Source organism: Hemibagrus wyckioides, linkage group LG01 (assembly GCF_019097595.1).
Source record: "Hemibagrus wyckioides isolate EC202008001 linkage group LG01, SWU_Hwy_1.0, whole genome shotgun sequence".
Lineage (NCBI taxonomy): Eukaryota > Metazoa > Chordata > Actinopteri > Siluriformes > Bagridae > Hemibagrus > Hemibagrus wyckioides.
Window position 1 is genome coordinate 14414374 of NC_080710.1, and position 19620 is coordinate 14433993.

Genomic DNA, 19620 nt, shown 5'->3' on the forward strand with positions numbered 1-19620 from the left:
TTTATTGCGAGGGAGAGGCAGAAAAAGAGAGAGCAGAAACAGGTAGATCAGGAGCTGAGTCCTTGGCTTAACTGCAAAAAGTGCTGACACAGGATGCCACCAGTGAACTGTCTATCAGTCTGCCTGGATTGCAACTGAGATAGACTAGCTTTCGCTCTGTAATGATTCTGAGTAAAAGTGGCACACTTGCAAGATAAAGCTCTGAGATTCTCTCCACTATGCTGGAGTGACTGATTTCAGATTCCAGACTTCATTACAGCTCCAAGGACACTCTCACAGCCGGGCCCATACCTTACAACCAACAGATCCGTCTCCACCCCACAGAGCCCAGTTCCTCCATTTGACAGGCCAGGCAGGAAGGCAAACAGAGGGCATGAAAACTGCATAGAATTAATGTCTCATTGACTATTTTATTTGGTGGCCTATGTGTACAGCAAACACACACAGGTGGTTGTATTATTATTCCTGGTAGTTGCAACGACTGTGCAAGAGTGTTGGTGTACAGATTGTTAAACCAAATACAATTTTGTTCATAATACTTTAACCAAAACGATTAAACCTAACAATGTTTCTAATTCCTTGTTGTTTTAAATGACCTGACTTGACATGCAATGGAGTCAAATTTTGGGGTCTCACACCAAACTGTTCAAATCTCACTTAAAAATTTCTTTAAAAATTAATTTTTACAAGAAATGCAAACTTCAATTTGAGAGCTACACTATATTGCCAAAAGTTTTGGGACACCCCTCCAAATCATTGAATTCAGGTGTTGTTTTTCAGGGGTTGTGCTTGGCCCCTTAGTTCCAGTGAAAGGAACTCTTAATGCTTCAGCATACCAAGACATTTTGGACAATTTCATGCTGCCAACTTTGTGGGAACAGTTTGGGGATGGTCCCTTTCTGTTCCAACATGATTGTGCATCAGTGCACAGAGCAAGGTCCATAAAGACATGGATGAGCGAGTTTGTGTGGAGGAACTTGACTGGCCTGCACAGAGTCCTGACCTCAACCCAGTAGAACACCTTTGGGATGAATTAGAGCGGAGAATGTGAGCCAGACCAAAACTGGGACCTTTACATGCACATGAATTTAATATGGAGTTGACCCGCCCTTTGCAGCTATAACAACTTCAAGTCTTCTGGGCTTTCCACAAGGTTTAGGAGTGTGTTTATGGGAATTTTTGACCATTCCCCTAGAAGCGCATTTGTGAGGTCAGGCACTGACACTGGACAAGAAGGTCTGTCTCACAGTCTCCTCTCTGATTCATCCCAAAGGTGTTCTATCAGGTTGAGGTCAGGATGGAACAGGAAGGGGGCATCCCCAAACTGTTCCCACACAGTTAGGAGCATGAAATTGTCCAAAATGTCTTGGTATCCTGAAGCATTAAGAGTTCCTTTCACTGGAACTAAGGGGCCGAGTCCAGCCCCTGAAAAACAACCCCTGAATTCACTGATTTAGAGGGGTGTCCCAAAACTTTTGACAATATAGTCTATGAGTCGAGCTTGTTCAACGTGTTTGACATTTCTAATAAGATATGGAGTGTGTACATATCCAATACAAACATCATGGCCACGCCCAATACAGTTCACTACGTAATAAATAGTATATATAAAAAATAAATATAGAAATAAACAAATAGCACGTCACCATAATATTTTAAAACACTACGGAGCATGACGTTTGTTTTGATGTAGCCAGTAACTATTTCCCACTTTTGGGGGTTTCCTCACTTTTCAGTTTTATTTGCTCGAGACAGGAAGCTGCTTGTTACTACTCAAAGGTTTCGAAAGTGCGGAAATACATCCAGGGAAGAGTTCGGCGCGTGCACGGGAAGTTGTGACGTGGAAAAAAAACCTGTAAAAACTCGAGCGCGTGCAGTTCGGAAATATTTGACGCTTTCAGAGGAGAGGTTTGTCTGAAGCCATGGATAAGAGTGGAGTATGCTTCACTTGTGCCTGATTCTTCTACTAAGTGAAATATCGTAGTGCTTCCAGTGTAGGTCATGGGTGACGAGAACGACTTCCGACCTGTAACTCGCAGCAGACGGCGCGCGACTATCACCAGCGCTAAGGGCGAGCTCTTGAGACGTCCGAATGGCGCGAGCTCAGCTGATCCCAACACGTGGATTAGACCTAAACACAAGAAGGGACAGGACACACACACGCCGGTCTCACCTGAGGAGAAGAGAAAAGTTAGTCGGAATGATAACCTGAGGTGAGAAAGGGCTTATTCTGGAAATATTCAAAATAGTCTCTAATAAGTGTTGTGTATTGGTGATGAGGTTATTTCTCCATGATGTTTGTGCCCATGTTTTAGAGCATCTGGGTGTGACTGTATAATAAAGCACTGCTCAGCTTGAACAAATTACTATAAGCCAAGTCAGTTTGTAACAAATGATGTGTCTCAGAGCCCTCAGTTTCTCAGAGAACTCAGTTTAGTGTCCTTACACCATGCTGTTTCAGATAAAACACCAGTACAGTACAATGAGTAGTGGTGCCTCATTCCTCATTCACTGAATCTCCTTATTAGGTTTCTATATTGTCACAGACTTTAATATACCATGCAGACAAGTCCATTTATGTGATCCACATTGCAGAACAGCTGTAACTGCTTGATTGCATTGATTGCGTCACTTCCGTTCTTACAGTTGCCACAGGTTGCAAGAGTCCATGCTGAGCTCTGCAAGCAGTTTCAAAAATTACAGAGGCATCCTGAACTGGTGTGTTGTCATGCTGGTGAGTTGCTGTTGGTTTTTTTTTTTTGCTATGCAGACACATCACAAATTGTAACTGTAGCATGGAGATTGTGTAACCTGTATGACAGAAAAGACATCAATCTGCACCAGTTTATCTCCTTTTTCCTGTTCTAACAGCGTCAAATCATGTATCAGACATGGCTCATGTGTACCTTGTGGAAGTGAGTTGATCATCCTTGAACACAGCCCATGCATCTCGGTCTTCAGAAGGCCACACCGTAAAAGACTTCTGTCACATAAATTGTGCAGTGTTACTTTTACCCTGCAGGTTCATTATAAAATAGCTGGTGAACATTGAATTCTGGTTGAGAAGTTTCTTTCTGACAGCACCAGTCTATACATTATATGGCTACAAACATGTTGGCACCTGACCATCACACCTATATATGGTTCTTTCCCAAAGTGTTTCCACAAAGTGCACAGTAATTTGATTTGTCTTTGTATCCTGTAATGTTACAATTTCTCTTCATTACAACTAAGAGGCCCAAACATGTTCCAACATGACTGTGCCCCTGTGTTCAAAGCAAAGACAGGTTTGGTCACTTTTGGAGTAGAAGAACTCGAGCGTCCTGCATAGAAGGGCTTGACCCTAAGACCTTTGGAGTGAATTGAAACACTGACTGCACCCCAAGCTTCATTAAATATCAGCGTCTGACCTCACAAATGCCCTGTTGGCAGAATGAAATTCCCACAGCCATGTTAAAAAAATCTAGAGTAAAGCCGATCAGTATACAGTATACACCGATCAGGCATAACATTATGAGCAGTGACGGGTGAAGTGAATTACACTGATTATCTCCTCATGATGGCACCTGTTAGTGGGTGGGATATATTAGACAGTAGTGTTGTTGACTTGTTAGAAGCAGGAAAAATGGGCAAGCGTAAGGATTTGAGCGAGTTTGACAAGGGCCAAACTGTGATGGCTAGATGACTGGATCAGAGCATCTCCAAAACTGCAGCTCTTGTGGGGTGTTCCTGGTCTGCAGTGGTCAGTATCTATCAATAGTATCCTTTAAGTCCTGTAAGTATCTTTTAACTCCTGTGAGGTGGGGCCCATGGAGGCTAACATCTTGGTGCCAGACACCTTCAGGGATGTAGTGGAGTCCATGCTTCGACAGGTCAGGGCTGTTTTGGCAGCAAAGGGGGGACCAACACAATATTAGGCAGGTGGTCATAATATTATGCCTGATCGGTGTAATATATAGAGCTATTTAGTTATAATGTGCACATACACTGACTTCTGCTTTATCTGCAATTTGGAAACCAGTTCAATGCAAAGGCAGCCAAAGCAGGTATTTACACCTAGTATTTATTTAGGTTTCTACCAGCTGTTACGGTTTCCTCCAACAATCCAAAAACATGCTGTTAGGTGGATTGGCTATACAAAACTGTGTCTAGGTGTGAATGAATGTGCATGTAGGAACACATGTCCCCTTGCATGTTCATGCATATATCTCATCAGCTAATTAGGCAGTAGCAGCACAAAGCATAAACTCCTGCAGATACAGGTCAAGAGCTTTGGTTCATATCAAATGGGGGAAAATTTGTGATTTCTGTGACTTTAACCATGGCATGATTGTTTGTGCCACACAGGCTGGTTTGAGTGTTTCACTAACAGTTGATCTCCTGGGATTTTCATACACAGCAGTCTCTAGAGTTTACACAGAATTGTGCCAGAAACAAGAAAAACAAAATAATATCCAGCAGCAGTTCTGCAGGTAGGAATACCTTGTTAAGGAGAGAGGTCAAAGGAGAATAGCTAACTCAATTCACAACACTCTACAACAGAATCAGAAAAGCATCTCAGAATATAGAAGAAGCTAGAACAGCAGAAAACCACGTCAGGTTCCCCAACTGTCAGCCAAGAACAAGACTCTGAGACTACAGTGGGCTAAAGCTTATCATTGAAGATAGTAACAGTGCAGGCTGATGTTTCATGTGAACACTTACTGAAGCTCTTGACCTGTATTTTATGCATTGTACTGTTCCTGATGGGCCGATTAGATAGTTCAGCTGTAATCATGACTACATAAAAACACAGGAAAGACGTATATCACTGAGATATATCACTACTACAGCACCATGGATATTAGCACAGTGAGCTGCTTGATGGTGCAGTGACAGTGAAGACATCCTGAAAGTTTTTTTTTCCTGTAAAATTGTAATGATTAGAAAGAATCATATTGGCAATTCTGGCACATTACCATTCCCTGGGTGCATTTAAAGTAGCTCAAAAACGAGTGATCTTGTTGAAGTATGTGGCATGACACTCACTTGGCACTCGATGAATCATTGTTCTGCAGTGTGTTTGGGGGACACAGTTAGTGCCAAGTGGCACCTAAGAATAGATTTCCTGAAACGGCTCCTCTACACGAACCCAAGCTGAGGTTAGCTTGTTCATTCTCAGTTTCAAACACAGATGGATACATTTACATGTTTCGTTCTGCCTTTGAGGGTTTCCAAGGTTACTACAGAGACATGGTTGGCTATAATGTTCAAGCTGTTTCACTGCTCCATAGAATAAAAAACATAAAGTATAGTTTGATTTCAGAATGAATGACTGATGATAATCCACTTTCTTTCTTATAATGCTGTGAAATGATATTAATATTAGCTATAAATGGTATGATTACCTGCAGTCACCTTGTAGCTTCCGTGTCATTCTTCGTGTTTCTTGTCTTACAGATCTTGAGCAATGCACGCCTGTTCTTGGAAAACCTGCTCAGGTTTGTAGACATTACATACAGGCCCATATTTCATGATGCTCAGTCAGCTATCTTCATTAAAAATTCTCTTTGATATCAGGCTTGGCTTGTGCTAGAGGCCAGTTTGAAATAAAGAACACTTGTTGTAGGTACCATATGTCCAAGACCCCACCTAACTATTAACTATAATGATTGGAATAGTCGAGATGTTTAGGTTGCTTGGGTGCATGCACAAGACCAGCTCTGACTCGGTGGGACTGCTGAGCCCCATGCTGAGGGCACCATATGCTGCTATCATGTTGTACTCCACTGTAGGCAAGCAGTAACGTTCCAGCTGCCAGCTCTAGTCACAGCCATGCAAACACTTTCACATGCAAAACAAACATTTATGAGACACGGTTAGAGCAGATGTGCAGGTGAGACGGGTAGGGACATGTATTGGTTTCTAACAAAAGGCAGAAATAAAGAAACAATTGTGTCAGAAGGTTGTTTGATAACGAGAATTGTGATGTAATTAACGTGAATAAGCACTCCATTTTGTCACCTTGGTAATTAGTGTAAACTGTTTTAAGGTATGGTGTACTAGTGGACCCCATTCAAGTGGTGTCGTTGTTCCTGAAGAACCCGTACAGTTGGCCTGCTGCATGCCTGGTCATTGGTATGTTTATCCTGCACTTTCATAAAGCTTTTTTTTTTTAGTTAATTTCATAACTGCAAACTCATTGCTATTTTGGCAAAATTCGCCGTTCTGACATTGAAATTCAGCATTCACATCGTGCAAATCCAAAGTATTTTATTTTATTGGTGGGAGTGCTTAGTAGGTGTTGCCAATGAGCTTAACATACCGTTCAAGGTGAGCATTCTCTGCCGCATCTTCAGTGGTATCCTGTGGTCCAATCAAAAGTTTTCTGACGTTTTATTTTTTTCCCCTCACAATTTGGACTTTATCTGCGACATTTCAAAGAACATTTGCTTTCACAGCAGGAACGTCACAGTCGGCAAACTGCAATTGAGACCATTTTTATGTTGCTTATATAACAGCACCTCACACCCTCTGCTAACAAGCACACGCTAAAACTATTCTGTGCGCTCAGATCGGCCACCCTCACATGCTCTATTAAATAATGCCATTTCGGCGACATAGAATTTTATAAATATGTTTAGTGCTTGAGTATCTTCAGACGGCCTTTCACACAAATAAACGTTCCAAACACTGCGAATAATTGGGCTTCAAATACCATTAAGCTAAGGAATTTGAAAGTAGCTGAGGTTTTGTAAAGGTTTATTTTTACAATGCATTTAAAAATTAATTCGAGTTAAATCTCTCGAATATATTGTGTAGTAAACTGTACAAAAATGACTCTTGTTTTATGGTGGAAAATATGTCAACTCATTGACCGCTCAGGTTAGCAAGAGCTAATTAAATCCACTGCAAAAGTTAATACTCTTTAAATGTTAACTCATTAATTAGCATAGCTATGATATACAACTGCAGAAATGTAAGAGGATTTCTTTTAGAATTTTTTTCGCCTGTCCGGTGTGTTATTTAGTAGTTAACCGTTTAATCATACACTGATCAGGCATAACATTATGACCACCTGCCTAATATTGTGTTGGTCTCCTTTTGCTGCCAAAACAGCCCTGACCCGTCTTGTACTGTGTATTCTGACACCTTTCTATCAGAATCAGCATTAACTTCTTCAGCAATTTGAGCAACAGTAGCTCTTCTGTTGGATCAGACCACACAGGCCAGTCTTCGCTCCCAACGTGCATTGGTGAGCCTTGGCCGACCCCACAACAGCTGCAGTTTTGGAGATGCTCTGATCCAGTAGTCTAGCCATCACAATTTGGCCCTTGTCAAACTCGCCCAAATCCTTATGCTTGCCCATTTTTCCTGTTTCTAACACATCAACTTTGAGGACAAAAGTTCACTTGCTGCCTAATATATCCCACCCACTAACAGGTGCCATGATGAGGAGATCATCAGTGTCATTCACTTCACCTCTCACTGCTCATAATGTTATGCCTGATCAGTGTATATTCTTAAAGTTTAGGTATACATTTAACAAGGAATGGCAGATGAAGCGTTTACATAAATAGGCAAAAAATCTTCTTCGTTCCTTCTTCGTCTTGAGCGTTACAGTGAAATTTATGAGCTGTGATTACTGCAAGCAGCAGTCAGACATCCTGTCAGTCTCGAGTGAGCTGCTTTTTAGAGTACATGCTCACCCAAAATATCTAACAGGGAGTGATTGCACATTGGCTTCACAGAGAAAAACTTCCTCCCTTTTGTATTCAAGTCTTTATTCAAGTACAAGCCAACAGCGTTATAATGCTCTATCTGTCCTTTTGGAACTGTCTGGGTTTTTTTTTTTTTCTTTTCCAAAATAAATTATTCTGTTTCGGTAATCTGTTTCAAAAGAAGTAATTCTGTTACTGGATGAAAGGTGCGTGTTTTTCTGCTTATCTTTACTCTTCTAAGTCTCTGCTAAGCATACTTTCAGCTCCATCACTGTGATGTTTTGTTTGAGTGCCTGAGGTGTGTGCGTGTGTGTGTGTGCATGTGTGTGTGGTGTGTGCGTGTGTGTGTGTGTCGATATCATGACTGTCACTGGGTTAATTCTGAGGGCAAAAGGTTGACCCTGTTTTGATTGGTGACATACTAAAAAGCTCCTTTGCTGCTGAGTGCTGCTGTATGTCAGATGCATATTAAATCACTTGGTGCATATATAATTAATTAACGGGTGTCTGCTGCTTAATTTTTTCCTTCTCTTTAAAAGTGCTTTAAATGTTACGTTTTGCATTTTTGTTAGGAGATTCGTAACTTGTTAGAGCATAAAATCCCCCTCTGATTATTTGCACGTGGATATGGATCAACTCTAGCAGTTGCAGGAATGGCAAGAAGATTGTTAATGGAAAAAAAAAAAAGAAATTGTTTGTGCTAAAGTAAGGATTAAGTGGCTGATTAGCAGCATAAAATACCTGGCACCACTTCTAAATGGGATGTTTTTTTATCGCACATCAATAAATCTCTGCATATTAACCCCTTAAATACCCGGCTTATTATTATTCAGTTACTTGTTAAATTATTTAATCATATAAATTTGAAATGTAAATCATTCTACTGCTCATTTTTGTGTTTGTTTTTGTTAGTTTGTGTTTTGCAATGTCAGTGGTTCATAATGCGTCTCTTTCTTCTTCCAGTTTCAAATGTGTTCATACTTGTGGCGCTGTACACAGAGAGGAAATTAGCTATCGTAAGTGCTTCAGACCCAAACCATTACAGAAGTACAGACATCATACAGATCATGGTCTCAAAATCTATCATCCATGCTTTCAATGCATCTGTTTGTTTTTTTTTTATAATAAGGAAAGAGTAAGAAAAGCAAATCTGTTTTTTTTTTTTTTGTTTTTCATCCAGGGATCCTTCAGTGAGCAGATTGGCCTGATTATTCATATCATCAATCTGTCAGTAATCTTGTGCTTTCCAGTGGTCATTGTGCTCAAGCTGCCCTCTGTAACACCAGGTTAGGAATGCACCATGGCTGCTTTCTCCCAGATATCCTCAAAGCATTATAGTGCAGAATTAATGATCAGCATTTGTAAAATCTCACTACTGTTAATTCATCACTTATCCGTCTGCTTGTTAGACTCCAAACAACAACACGTCCACATGGCTCTAAATACTGATGGCATCATCAGAGCAATTGCACAATAAAGAAGTTGTAATTAAAGAATTAAAAGATTATCCACAGACTGATCAAGTTTTACCATCTATATCATACCCAAATGTTGCCTTATGTTAATTTTTGTGGTCTCATAAAGCTATCAAGACTTCTCGCAGCTTGTCTAGTATCTATTGGGAAACATATTGCCTTATTTCCCTCGGTGTAAACCTTTTTTCTGGCACTGCCATTCTGCCTCATCTGTTAGCACAATGGGAGGTGCCAAAGGCACTCCATCTGTTGGGCTTGCGCCACACTCCACCCTCGTGTATGAGACAGTAAGGTCAGCGGTGAGGCCACTGGGGCTGCTACTGGCATTAGAGCCGAGCCCGAGAGTCCCTGCATGGGCCATTTCCACCCGGCATATGGCTGCTATTGATAAAGCTGTGGTGGCCTACACACGTGTCTTCAGTGCCAGGACTGTGTCATCAGGTTGCTTTTAGGCTTGTGTTATGACAATTTCACTTTCTTTTTTTTTCTGCATTGTCTGCTTGCACCTCAGTTGGAATTGTAGATCCATCATCCTAGTGGTGCTATTAAAAATGTTGTATATGATTTGCATTTAGTTACCCTAGTAACAATTGCCCTTGTATTTTGACTTTTTTGCTGTATGTGTGTTTTGTATTAGTGCACATATAACATTAATTTTCTCAAAATGATCCTCTCTTCTCCCTTCCTCATTTGCTTTTGTACACTTGGCTCTGTTTAGTTGGCGGTGCCTTTGCGCTGGCTGTCTACACTATCCTGTTTCTGAAGCTCTACTCTTATAAGGACGTGAACAGGTGGTGCAGGGAACGGATGCAGGCGAAGGCTCGCAGCCTGTCCAGATCACTGTCATGTGAGTACACTCACTATCCTCTAGGCAAGGAGAATCAACCTGCTATTCTTCCATACTGATGATTCTCACTGAATAGTTTACTATATTCAAATCACTTCATTTACATTTTCTTTAAGATTCATGCCAAATTAATTTGACACAGTTATTACAGATCTTAAGATTTTCATAGTACTTTTACCAGCACACAGCAAAAATGAGGTTCGCTGCTACGGTTTTGGTTTTGGAACTCCTTCAGTATAATGGACTGTATTAAGGCTGCACCGTTCTTGATGAAGTAGCAATAGCAGGGTTTTTTTTGCTTAGAATTGGGATCACGATTCTCACTCATGCTTCTTTTGACTATTATGGATATTTATTAAATTCTTATCTTACTGTAGCAGAGTGTGGTACCTGCATTTTGAATTACTGATTTAGTGGAATGTCTGTACTGCAATTAAGAACTAAGAGCAGAGTGTGGCCTTCCAGATCTAAAAGGAAACCTGGATAAATAATGAGTCGTCGTTTCATTTCTTTTGCCGATAGCGACTCGGCCGTTTGCGGATGAAATTGGTCTTGATAAATGTTCTGCGTGTAATGTTTCATTGGTGAGTTTGGCTCAAGACCACATGTGCAGCCATGACTCACTCGCCCCATCCGTTCATTTCGTATCTATAATTGTTTTGAAATTAGTAAATAATATCAAACATCTGTTTGTTCCTTCTCACTTCTGGCTTCTAGATTCTCAGTACTTTGTCTGAGTCTGAGATTTCACCTCTTTCTCTACTGACTTGATATGCTTGAGGTGAATGCATGAGGTCATGTGATACAACATTTATGGTTACTTAGCAGCAGTAAAAAAGTGGAGCTCTATTGTATGCAATAGTTGCTGGAGTAAAACATGGCAAAACAACTTTTCTTAAATCGAATTGCATCGAGAAATGAATTGAGACTGTATTTCTGCTGCGATTTTTTTCCAGACAGTTGATTTCCAGACAGTTATGTGCAACTTGTCATATATCATCGCATGCCCACATCTACATCCCTGTATCATGTATTGAATGAGCTGTCTCTTTAACTTCTGTCAGAAGATAGCTGTGACCCAGATTTTTTCAGGATTTGTCTTCTGGTCTTGCAAGGAAATGCCAATATTTTTAAGGAAATGTCAAAATCCTATTCACACAGATTCATGCTATTCAATAACCTTCATGAAACATGTTCTCTCTAACCCTGTGGATTTTGAGAAGTACAAATTGACGCATGGGTATATAGATTTCACAACTAACTAACTTCTAATCATATAAAGTTGTACTGATTTCTTTGTTTGTTTCCTTTACTCATCTCCTACACCTCCTACAGAGTCAGAACAGCAGTATCGGGTACCGGCGATGCTGATATTGATAGCAGTAGCCTATTACCATTGAGCCAGTGCTGCCTACATTACTTAAGGCTGGTTATGGTGTAAATGAAGTCATATCCATCCACTTATCTCTTGACTATACTTGCATATCCTAGGTCCATCACCACCATCTACCAGCGGAGAAATGTATGTGTCCTATCCTGGAAACCTCTCTCTGAAAGGTGAGTAATCTAGCTTTGACTTGTTGTTTTTTTTTCATTCGACTTTATTAAGACGAGGCGAATGTACCAAGGAGATTAAGTCCCAGGACTCCTAATTCTCATATATGTACACGCTTTCTGTTTCAGAGACTCAGAATACCTTGTATGCTTTGAGGTGAATAAGAGTATGGGGTTAATGGCACTATACTGATTAAATGAAAACTGACCACATTTTCTTTTTACGTCCAGATTTGTATTATTTTGTTTTTGCTCCCACCTTGTGCTATGAGTTGAACTTTCCTCGTTCTAAATCTATACGGATGGGATTCCTGCTCAGGAGGTTGTTTGAGATGGTAGGTGTTATTGTCAGGTGTTTTTTTTTTTTTTTTTCTCGTATCTGTAAAATTTACCAGAATGCATTACTTCTATTGCCAATGTAACCATCTGTCTTACAGTTGCTGCTCACTCAGCTGTTAGTTGGCTTAACACAGCAGGTATGCCATTATTATTTTGCTATCATTAGGGGGAAACATTTTTGATCATAATTTCTCCTGGGATTTTTATAATAAGCTTAATTTTGTTTCCTCTTGTTGTTCTTCAGTGGATGGTCCCAGTCATACAAAGTTCAATGAAGCCATTGCAGGTATTTTAATGTTGATTCATAATACTTTTATGTTGATTCACAATAGAATTTCGAGTTGTGTATTAACCCTTATTTCTTACACAGGAAATGGATTTCTCCAGAATGATTGAGCGTCTGCTCAGGCTAGCTGTAAGTAGCAGTTAATATATATATATATATAATGTTTTGGTTGTTTTATCTTCCCGACTGCAAATGTACATGTCCAAACTAAATGTTAATGTGGTTCAACAAACACAGATGGAAAAAATCCAACTGATTTTTTTTCCTCTCTTTTAATATCAGGTCCCAAACCACTTACTCTGGTTGATATTCTTTTACTGGTTTTTTCACTCATCCATGAACTTTGTGGCTGAACTTCTGAGATTTGGAGATCGAGAATTTTACAGAGACTGGTGGTATGCAAATTTATACAGATGCTGTACAATTTATTGGACCAGCTTCTGTAGCGTTTCTGTTTAAACCGATTTGTAATAACGGTACAGATCTGCACATTGACCTCATTTCTAAGATGTCGCTCATTTTCTTTCCAGGAATGCTGAAAGTGTAACTTATTTCTGGCAAAACTGGAACATCCCTGTCCATAAGTGGTGCCTTCGGTAAGCTTTTCAAAGAAGTGTAGACAGCTGAAGAGTTAGCTGGATAAAATACAGTGCAGTGAAGCGTATCGAGACCGTAATGAAGAGACACTATGATGTGATCCGTCTGGCACATTATGCATGCTTATTTACTGTGTTGAGTGACTGTTTATTCTCTCTCTCTCTCTCTCTCTCTCTCTCTCTCTCTCTCTCTCTCGTTCTGTGCTTCTCTCTTTCCAAAGACATTTTTACAAGCCCTTGCTAAGAAAGGGGGCCGGCAAGTTAGTGAGCCAATCAGCAGTTTTCTTTGCTTCAGCCTTTTTTCATGAGGTGAGATGTACATAAATCAAACATTCTTTTAAATATTGAATAACAGTAAATTTCTATTAAAATGAACAGCTCCTACAAGATGCTAACATGCATGAATAGAATTTTGAGATAAACAGTGAAGTAAATCCCCTTCATTAACAGAATCTGAGCTAGAAAATATTTTTATCTGGTTTCAGACCACAGAATATAATATTTTTGTTTAATTAGATGAACAAATATGTTATGACTAATTGAAATTATACGCAAAAATTGCATTCAGTAACTCCATTCTTACAGCCACGATCGCTTAAGATAGAATGCAACACAAGGTAATACAAATTAGAACTTGGGACCAATTAAAAGTGTATGGATTTGTGATTAATCTTTTTTAATCTCTGACTCGTTGAAGGCCACTTCTAAGGCTTTTTTTGCCCCTTGGGCATTGAGTAGGGGTGTTACAATTAGGCGGTTTGGACTGGATCGATTTGAAAGGATGCAATGATTGAAAGGAATCAAGGCAAAAATCATAAATCCTTAATCTACTAGGGTTGATTATTATTATTGAAAAAAGACTGACAACTGGTGTGAAAAAATAATGACTAGCAAGGTGATTTGCCCAAAACACATCCGCACTCTCATATTAACTGCAGGCCTTCCCCCAGATTCTGAACACAATTGGTCACATATCTATAAGAAGCTACTTAAAACTGTAACATATAGCATCAGAACAGATCCAGTTCTATTATCCAATACTGAAACATCACCTTATATGTTTCTATCATATATTTTGTGTATTATACATATTGTCATTGCATATTCAGAAGAATGGTCAGATATTGTATTGTGTGGAAGACTGGGGCGTTCATCCCTAGTGTTGAGGCTGCTATGAAACATTCTTCAGTACATTCTTCAGTACAGTGAAGGTTAGAGTATCGTTTTGTGGATGAGGAGCAATGTAAAGCGACACCATATCACCCCACTGCTCTCTGCGATAAGCACTTGCCTGAAAGAAACCGACAGGACAAAGGGCATTTAAGCTACAGGTGCATCCAGATATCACAGAGAACACCCAGGCCTGTTCAGAAAGTCACCTTTTGAGGAGTGTTTCCAAAGCAAGTTTACTCAACTCAGACTAGTTAGAATATTTCAAGGAACTTCTGGGATAATAGTTGAGTGTGAACTCTGGATTGGTCTGCTTTAGCACTGGAATTTGCAACGGAAGGTGTTGTTTTTAGGTTTTGCTATGTTTGTGTTATTTGCACTGGGGCTTTTGCAGTGATTTTGTGTGTCTAATATATGGGTGTGTGTGTGTGTGTGTGTGAGCAGTATCTGGTCAGTGTTCCTCTGAGGATGTTCAGACTGTGGGCATTCATGGGCATGATGGCTCAGGTAAAAATGATAATTTACTAAGCTGTGCGTGCGTGTGTGTGTGCGTGTGTGTGCACGCTTTCAACTGGCATGACTAGAAAAGGCAGTATATTTTTCCATAATGTACTCTATTTTTAACTTGAAGTAATGTCTTTATTGCAGCTGCCTTTGGCATGGTTTGTAGGCAGGTTTCTTAGGGGAAACTATGGAAATGCTGCCGTGTGGCTTTCTCTCATAATTGGCCAGCCAATAGCGGTCCTTATGTATGTCCATGACTACTACGTCATTCACCACCTGGAGGAAGAAGCAGAACCAGCACCTCTCTAAGCTGCAGACTGCGTACTGCTCCCGAAACTGTCTCACCACCGTCCAACTCGCGCCATCCAAATAATCAGGCCTTAGGACAGCTTCCTCAAAGAAAAAGAAGGATCTTCACAGGCATCTTACAAATTCGCTGGAATTCATTTTAAACAAATGCCTTGATACCTATGTGGTGCCTTCCTTGAGAAGTTACTGCTTAGATGCAGCAGATTCATTTCATATTTGTATGGCATTACAGGCTTAGAATGGACAGATAGGATTTTTTTAAACATATGTTTTATATTGATATTACTTTACTGATCGAATACAGCAGATAGAACACATCTATAGCATTTAAACGCCTTGAATGGAATTTTTTTTTTTTTATGTTTTTTTTTTTATTTTTTAGGATAATTTATATCATTTTAGATCATTTTGCAAAAGGATCCAAAATATTTTATGTATATTTTGCATGAAAAGGACTGTTTGATGTAATTTTAATAATAATGTTTAATGTAATATAGTATGATGATTCAGTCTCTAAGCTCATGAGTATGTACTGGATTCAGGGACTTAATTGTGTAAAATCAGGGAGTGCCACCTACTGGTGTCTTGTAAATCATAAAGTGTATGAATGAAACTCTTAGGCCATGTAATTATACCTTCATGTGGAGACATTCATCAAACATAATTATATTCCATAGAATAGCAGATACAGTGTAATCTCCGACTGCGATATTTTCTGCAGATTTTGTCCTTTTGGAGCCATTTGTTTTCAAGATGATGAGGGTGCCAGGTCCCTCCAATCAGTACAAGTTGGTGATAAATGGCTTTGGAGATAAGTTGTATAATAGCTTGTGGTAGTACTGTATAAATATCCTATCTCCAACACTGAGATGCAGGCATGATTTCACACAGCGCTATCTTAAAGGTTGATTGCACGTTACAACACTATGGCCTGTTTAAAACACTGCCTGACACACGGTACTGGAAGAATGATTACAGTGCAGCGAATCAATGCCATTGATGCAGAGATGCAGTTTATCTATTTTTACCAGTAGTACTGTTCTCTAGTCCGCATCAAGTTTGTTGTAAATTCTTAAGTTTTGCAACTTTTGGAATTGCCTGCCATCTACTGTTTACAGAATGAGTTTTATGATTGAACATTTTTCGCTTAATTTGAAATATAAACATTTTCCATATCGTTGCATTGACTTTTTGTACTTTTTGGGCATTGGCACAAAGCCTAGCAGTGAATAAAGTCATAACTGAGGTTGTGGGAATGTGCATGTCAATTAAAGGTTACTAATACTTTATAGGATAAGCAAATCTTACTAGCCTTACTAGTCTACAAGTCTTTAACCTAACCCAACACAATCCACAGGAAAGCAGTTACACTATCCCCAACACTATTCATGGAAAAGCACTAACCCTCAGCTTTAGCCCAAACTCAATCTATAGGAAACCACTAAACTCAGCCTAGCCTAGGCCAAAGGAAAATTGTAACTCTAGCCCAGCCCAGGAAAATGATAACCCCAGCTGAACCTGGGCCAAAGGAAAACACTAACCCCAAACCTAACTGTATGAGCAAACTTTACCGTAGGCTAGCATAACCAGGGCCTCTTAGAATCTTTCAAACAGTCCACTATTGTTTTATTTATTTATTTATTTATGCATTAAACTGTCCATTATCCACTGCACAGATCAAGAATGCTGACCCTTGGAACAATTATTTCTATGCTCTTTTGCATAGAATTCCATATTGATATGTTACATATAAATGTCTATAAATATGCTTCTGTATCTTATTATTAAAACACGCAAAATCATTGTACACCCACCAAACACTTTATTAGGAGCATTATACAAATATTGCCTGCATTCATATGCACATTTTTGGCTGCACCTTCATGTTGTAAACCTTTCATTCTACTACATCCTAAGTGTGTTCTACTGGTGCATTGTTCTTCAGTGGCCTTCCTGTCACCGGATCTAAATCCAAATTCAAATTTCAAATAAAATTTGAATTAGAATTTGAATTTGGATTTAGATCCGGTGACAGGAAGGCCACTGAAGAACAGTGGCAGGTAGTCATACACTGTGGCATTTAAGCACTTGATTGGCATTAACAAGCCCAATGTTTGCTTAAAAACATTCCCCACACCATTACACAAACTTCACCATCATACGTGTCTGACACCATATGAGTCATCAACTGACTTTGTTTAGGTGAGTTTTCACCCACTGCAGCCTCAGATTTCGGTTCTTGGCTCACAGAAGTGGAACCTGAACTCCGCCTCGTGATTTGACATTCTCATGATGTGCATTCTGAGATGCTTTCCTGCTCAACACAATTGTACAGAGTGCTTATCTGACTTATTGTAGCCTTTTCTGTCTGTTCTCCTCTAACCTCTATCATCAGCAAGGTGTTTCCATCTAAAGAACTGCAGCTCACTGGATGTTTTCTTCTTCATTGCACCATTCTTTGCAAACTCTAGAGACTGTTGCATGAAAATCCCAGCAGATCAGCGGCTCTAGAGATCCTCAAACCAGCCAGTCTAGTATCTTTTTCTAATAGCTGATGATATGAACATTACCTTTACCATTAGCATGAATCTGCAGGATTTTATGCACTGCACTGCTGCCACATGATTGGTTGGTTAGATAATTGCATGAATGAGTAGGTGTATAGGTGTTCCTAATAAATTACAGTTAGTGTAAGCTACATGGTTCAAAATATTGCAGGAATACTGTATGTTGAAGTACTGTATTTCTTGCTAGAGACTAGGCCATGTACCAATATAGAAATAGTAGCATGTATTGTGTAAAAATAAATATACCAACCCTAAGCTCAATCCTAACTTGTTTTGGAGTTTTTGTGCCTGTTAAGGGAAACTAATGAGTGTCAGTTCTTTTTACATAACCTTGAAAAATATCTCTCTAAAAGTGGTAGCTTGTGTTCCATTACTTTGGTCACCTTTCTGGATGGTTTACACTCACTGACCCTTCTAGTGCCATATAGTTATCACACCTAGTGGTTAAATATGAGAGCTGCAACATTCACCCACTGGGGAAGGAAACATGCTGCTCCGTGCTTGTTCTCTGAACATTTTTTAGTAAAGGAGTCACAGGAAAGTTAATGATAGGAAATTTAATGAAAGGGTTGCTCTGCAGTTGCCAAGATCAAGTTTAATATTGAATTGGAATTAAACTCAACTAAATTAAAGGCAAGGTTTAAGTGAAGACGGTGTGTTAATGATGTATAGAACCATTTCTATTATAAGATTTATTTCAAATATTGGGAGAGAGAAAGGAGGATTATGGAATAGCTAGTGTCTGTACATCTACAGTGTGTGTACACCACATTGACCTTGTTTCCCACACAGCGGCTGAGAAAACAAAGAAAAATATGTCTCCCTTTTCCAGTGCCCAGTGTCCACTATAGGCAATTTTTTTGGACTAGATTCTTTCACATGCTTTTTAAGATGTAGTTGGGATGAAAGTTTACTGCCACCTGGTAACCCTGGTTAATAATATACACACTGCTGATAGGAAACACACACCTGATGCATCAGATGCATTTGAACAAAGCTACACTATATTGCCAAAAGTTTTGGGACACCTGCTTTCATATGCACATGAATTTAATATGGAGTTGACCCACCCTTTACAGCTATAGCAGATTTAACTCTTCTGGGAAGGCTTTCCACAAGGTTTAGGAGTGTGTTTGTGGGAATCTTTGACCATTCCTCTAGAACTGCACCTGTGAGGTCAGGCACTGATATTGGATGAGAAGGTCTGTCTCAAAGTCTCTGCTCTAATTCATCCCAGAGGTGTTCTATCTGGTTGAGGTCAGGACACTGCGCAGGCCAGTCAAGTTCCTCCACACCAAATTCACTCATCCATGTCTTTATGGACCTTGCTTTGTGCACTGGTGTGCAGTCATGTTGGAACAGGAAGGGGTCATCCCCAAACAAAATGTCTTGGTATGCTGAAGCATTAAGAGTTCCTTTCACTGGAACTAAGGGGCCGAACCCAACCCCTGAATTCAGTGATTTGGAGGAGTGTCCCAAAACTTTTGGCAATATAGTGTATATCTGAAACCACTAGCTGCTGCTTGACTGTATGCCGGATGATTGTGTGCTGTTGACTCTCAACTGCCAATTTCAGGGTTCATCCAAAGATTCACTAGATCGTAGATTATAGCTAAGTGTGCTAGCCTCTTGACTTTGCATGGGGCTATTTCATTATTAAAGTCACTCTGTTCCAACAAATTTCCCAACATGACCTGCTGCTGGTCTTGATGAGAAGACAGACATCTTGAGCTTTAACTTAATTTTGCAGATTTTACAACTTGCCATATAAATATTATTTAAAAAAGAATAATAATATCACTTGAGGACTGCACTCAGAATTGAGGACTGCACTCAGAAATGGGTCAGATGTAAAGTCCAGGAGTATCTGACCCACCCTTTGAATGTGACCCCCATGACTGTCTATGTAATACATCCTTAACTAAATATTCCAATTGAGTTCCATTTAGAAACTTTCCTAAAAGTTTTAGGGCTCTGCAATATGCAACTTTACCAGCAGTAAAGAGCATAGAGCAAAGAGTCCTTTAGGGTGCTACACTGAGCATTTTCCCCTAAAAGCACCTAGAAAAGAACTGTGTGACCTGTTCCAGATATGAATAATAGTGTTTAAGCTAAAAGTCTATTAGCATTCTAAAAGTGGATCTGTTTTGAAACAAATGTCACATAGTAATGAACTTTATAGTCCTTTTCTAAAAAGCTCTTCTAAACATCCTGGGGCACTCTTTTAAGCTTTTATCCCTTCCTGTACAGCACTGTGGCAGCCTGAATCCTGC

General features: G+C 39.6%; 1 protein-coding gene across 1 annotated transcript; it reads left to right on the plus strand.

Annotated features, from left to right (window-relative positions):
• Window positions 1-1781: 1781 nt before the first annotated feature.
• On the plus strand, window positions 1782-15953 carry dgat1b (diacylglycerol O-acyltransferase 1b). The gene is made up of 17 exons (XM_058402183.1): window positions 1782-2213; window positions 2647-2734; window positions 5440-5480; window positions 6032-6117; window positions 8664-8716; window positions 8881-8986; window positions 9894-10022; window positions 11514-11579; window positions 11808-11911; window positions 12014-12052; window positions 12160-12201; window positions 12286-12330; window positions 12484-12596; window positions 12732-12797; window positions 13019-13106; window positions 14412-14474; window positions 14616-15953. The coding sequence occupies exons 1-17, from the start codon at window positions 2002-2004 to the stop codon at window positions 14778-14780; spliced, it is 1506 nt and encodes a 501-aa protein (XP_058258166.1). The 5' UTR covers window positions 1782-2001; the 3' UTR covers window positions 14781-15953.
• The last annotated feature ends 3667 nt before the right edge of the window (window positions 15954-19620 follow it).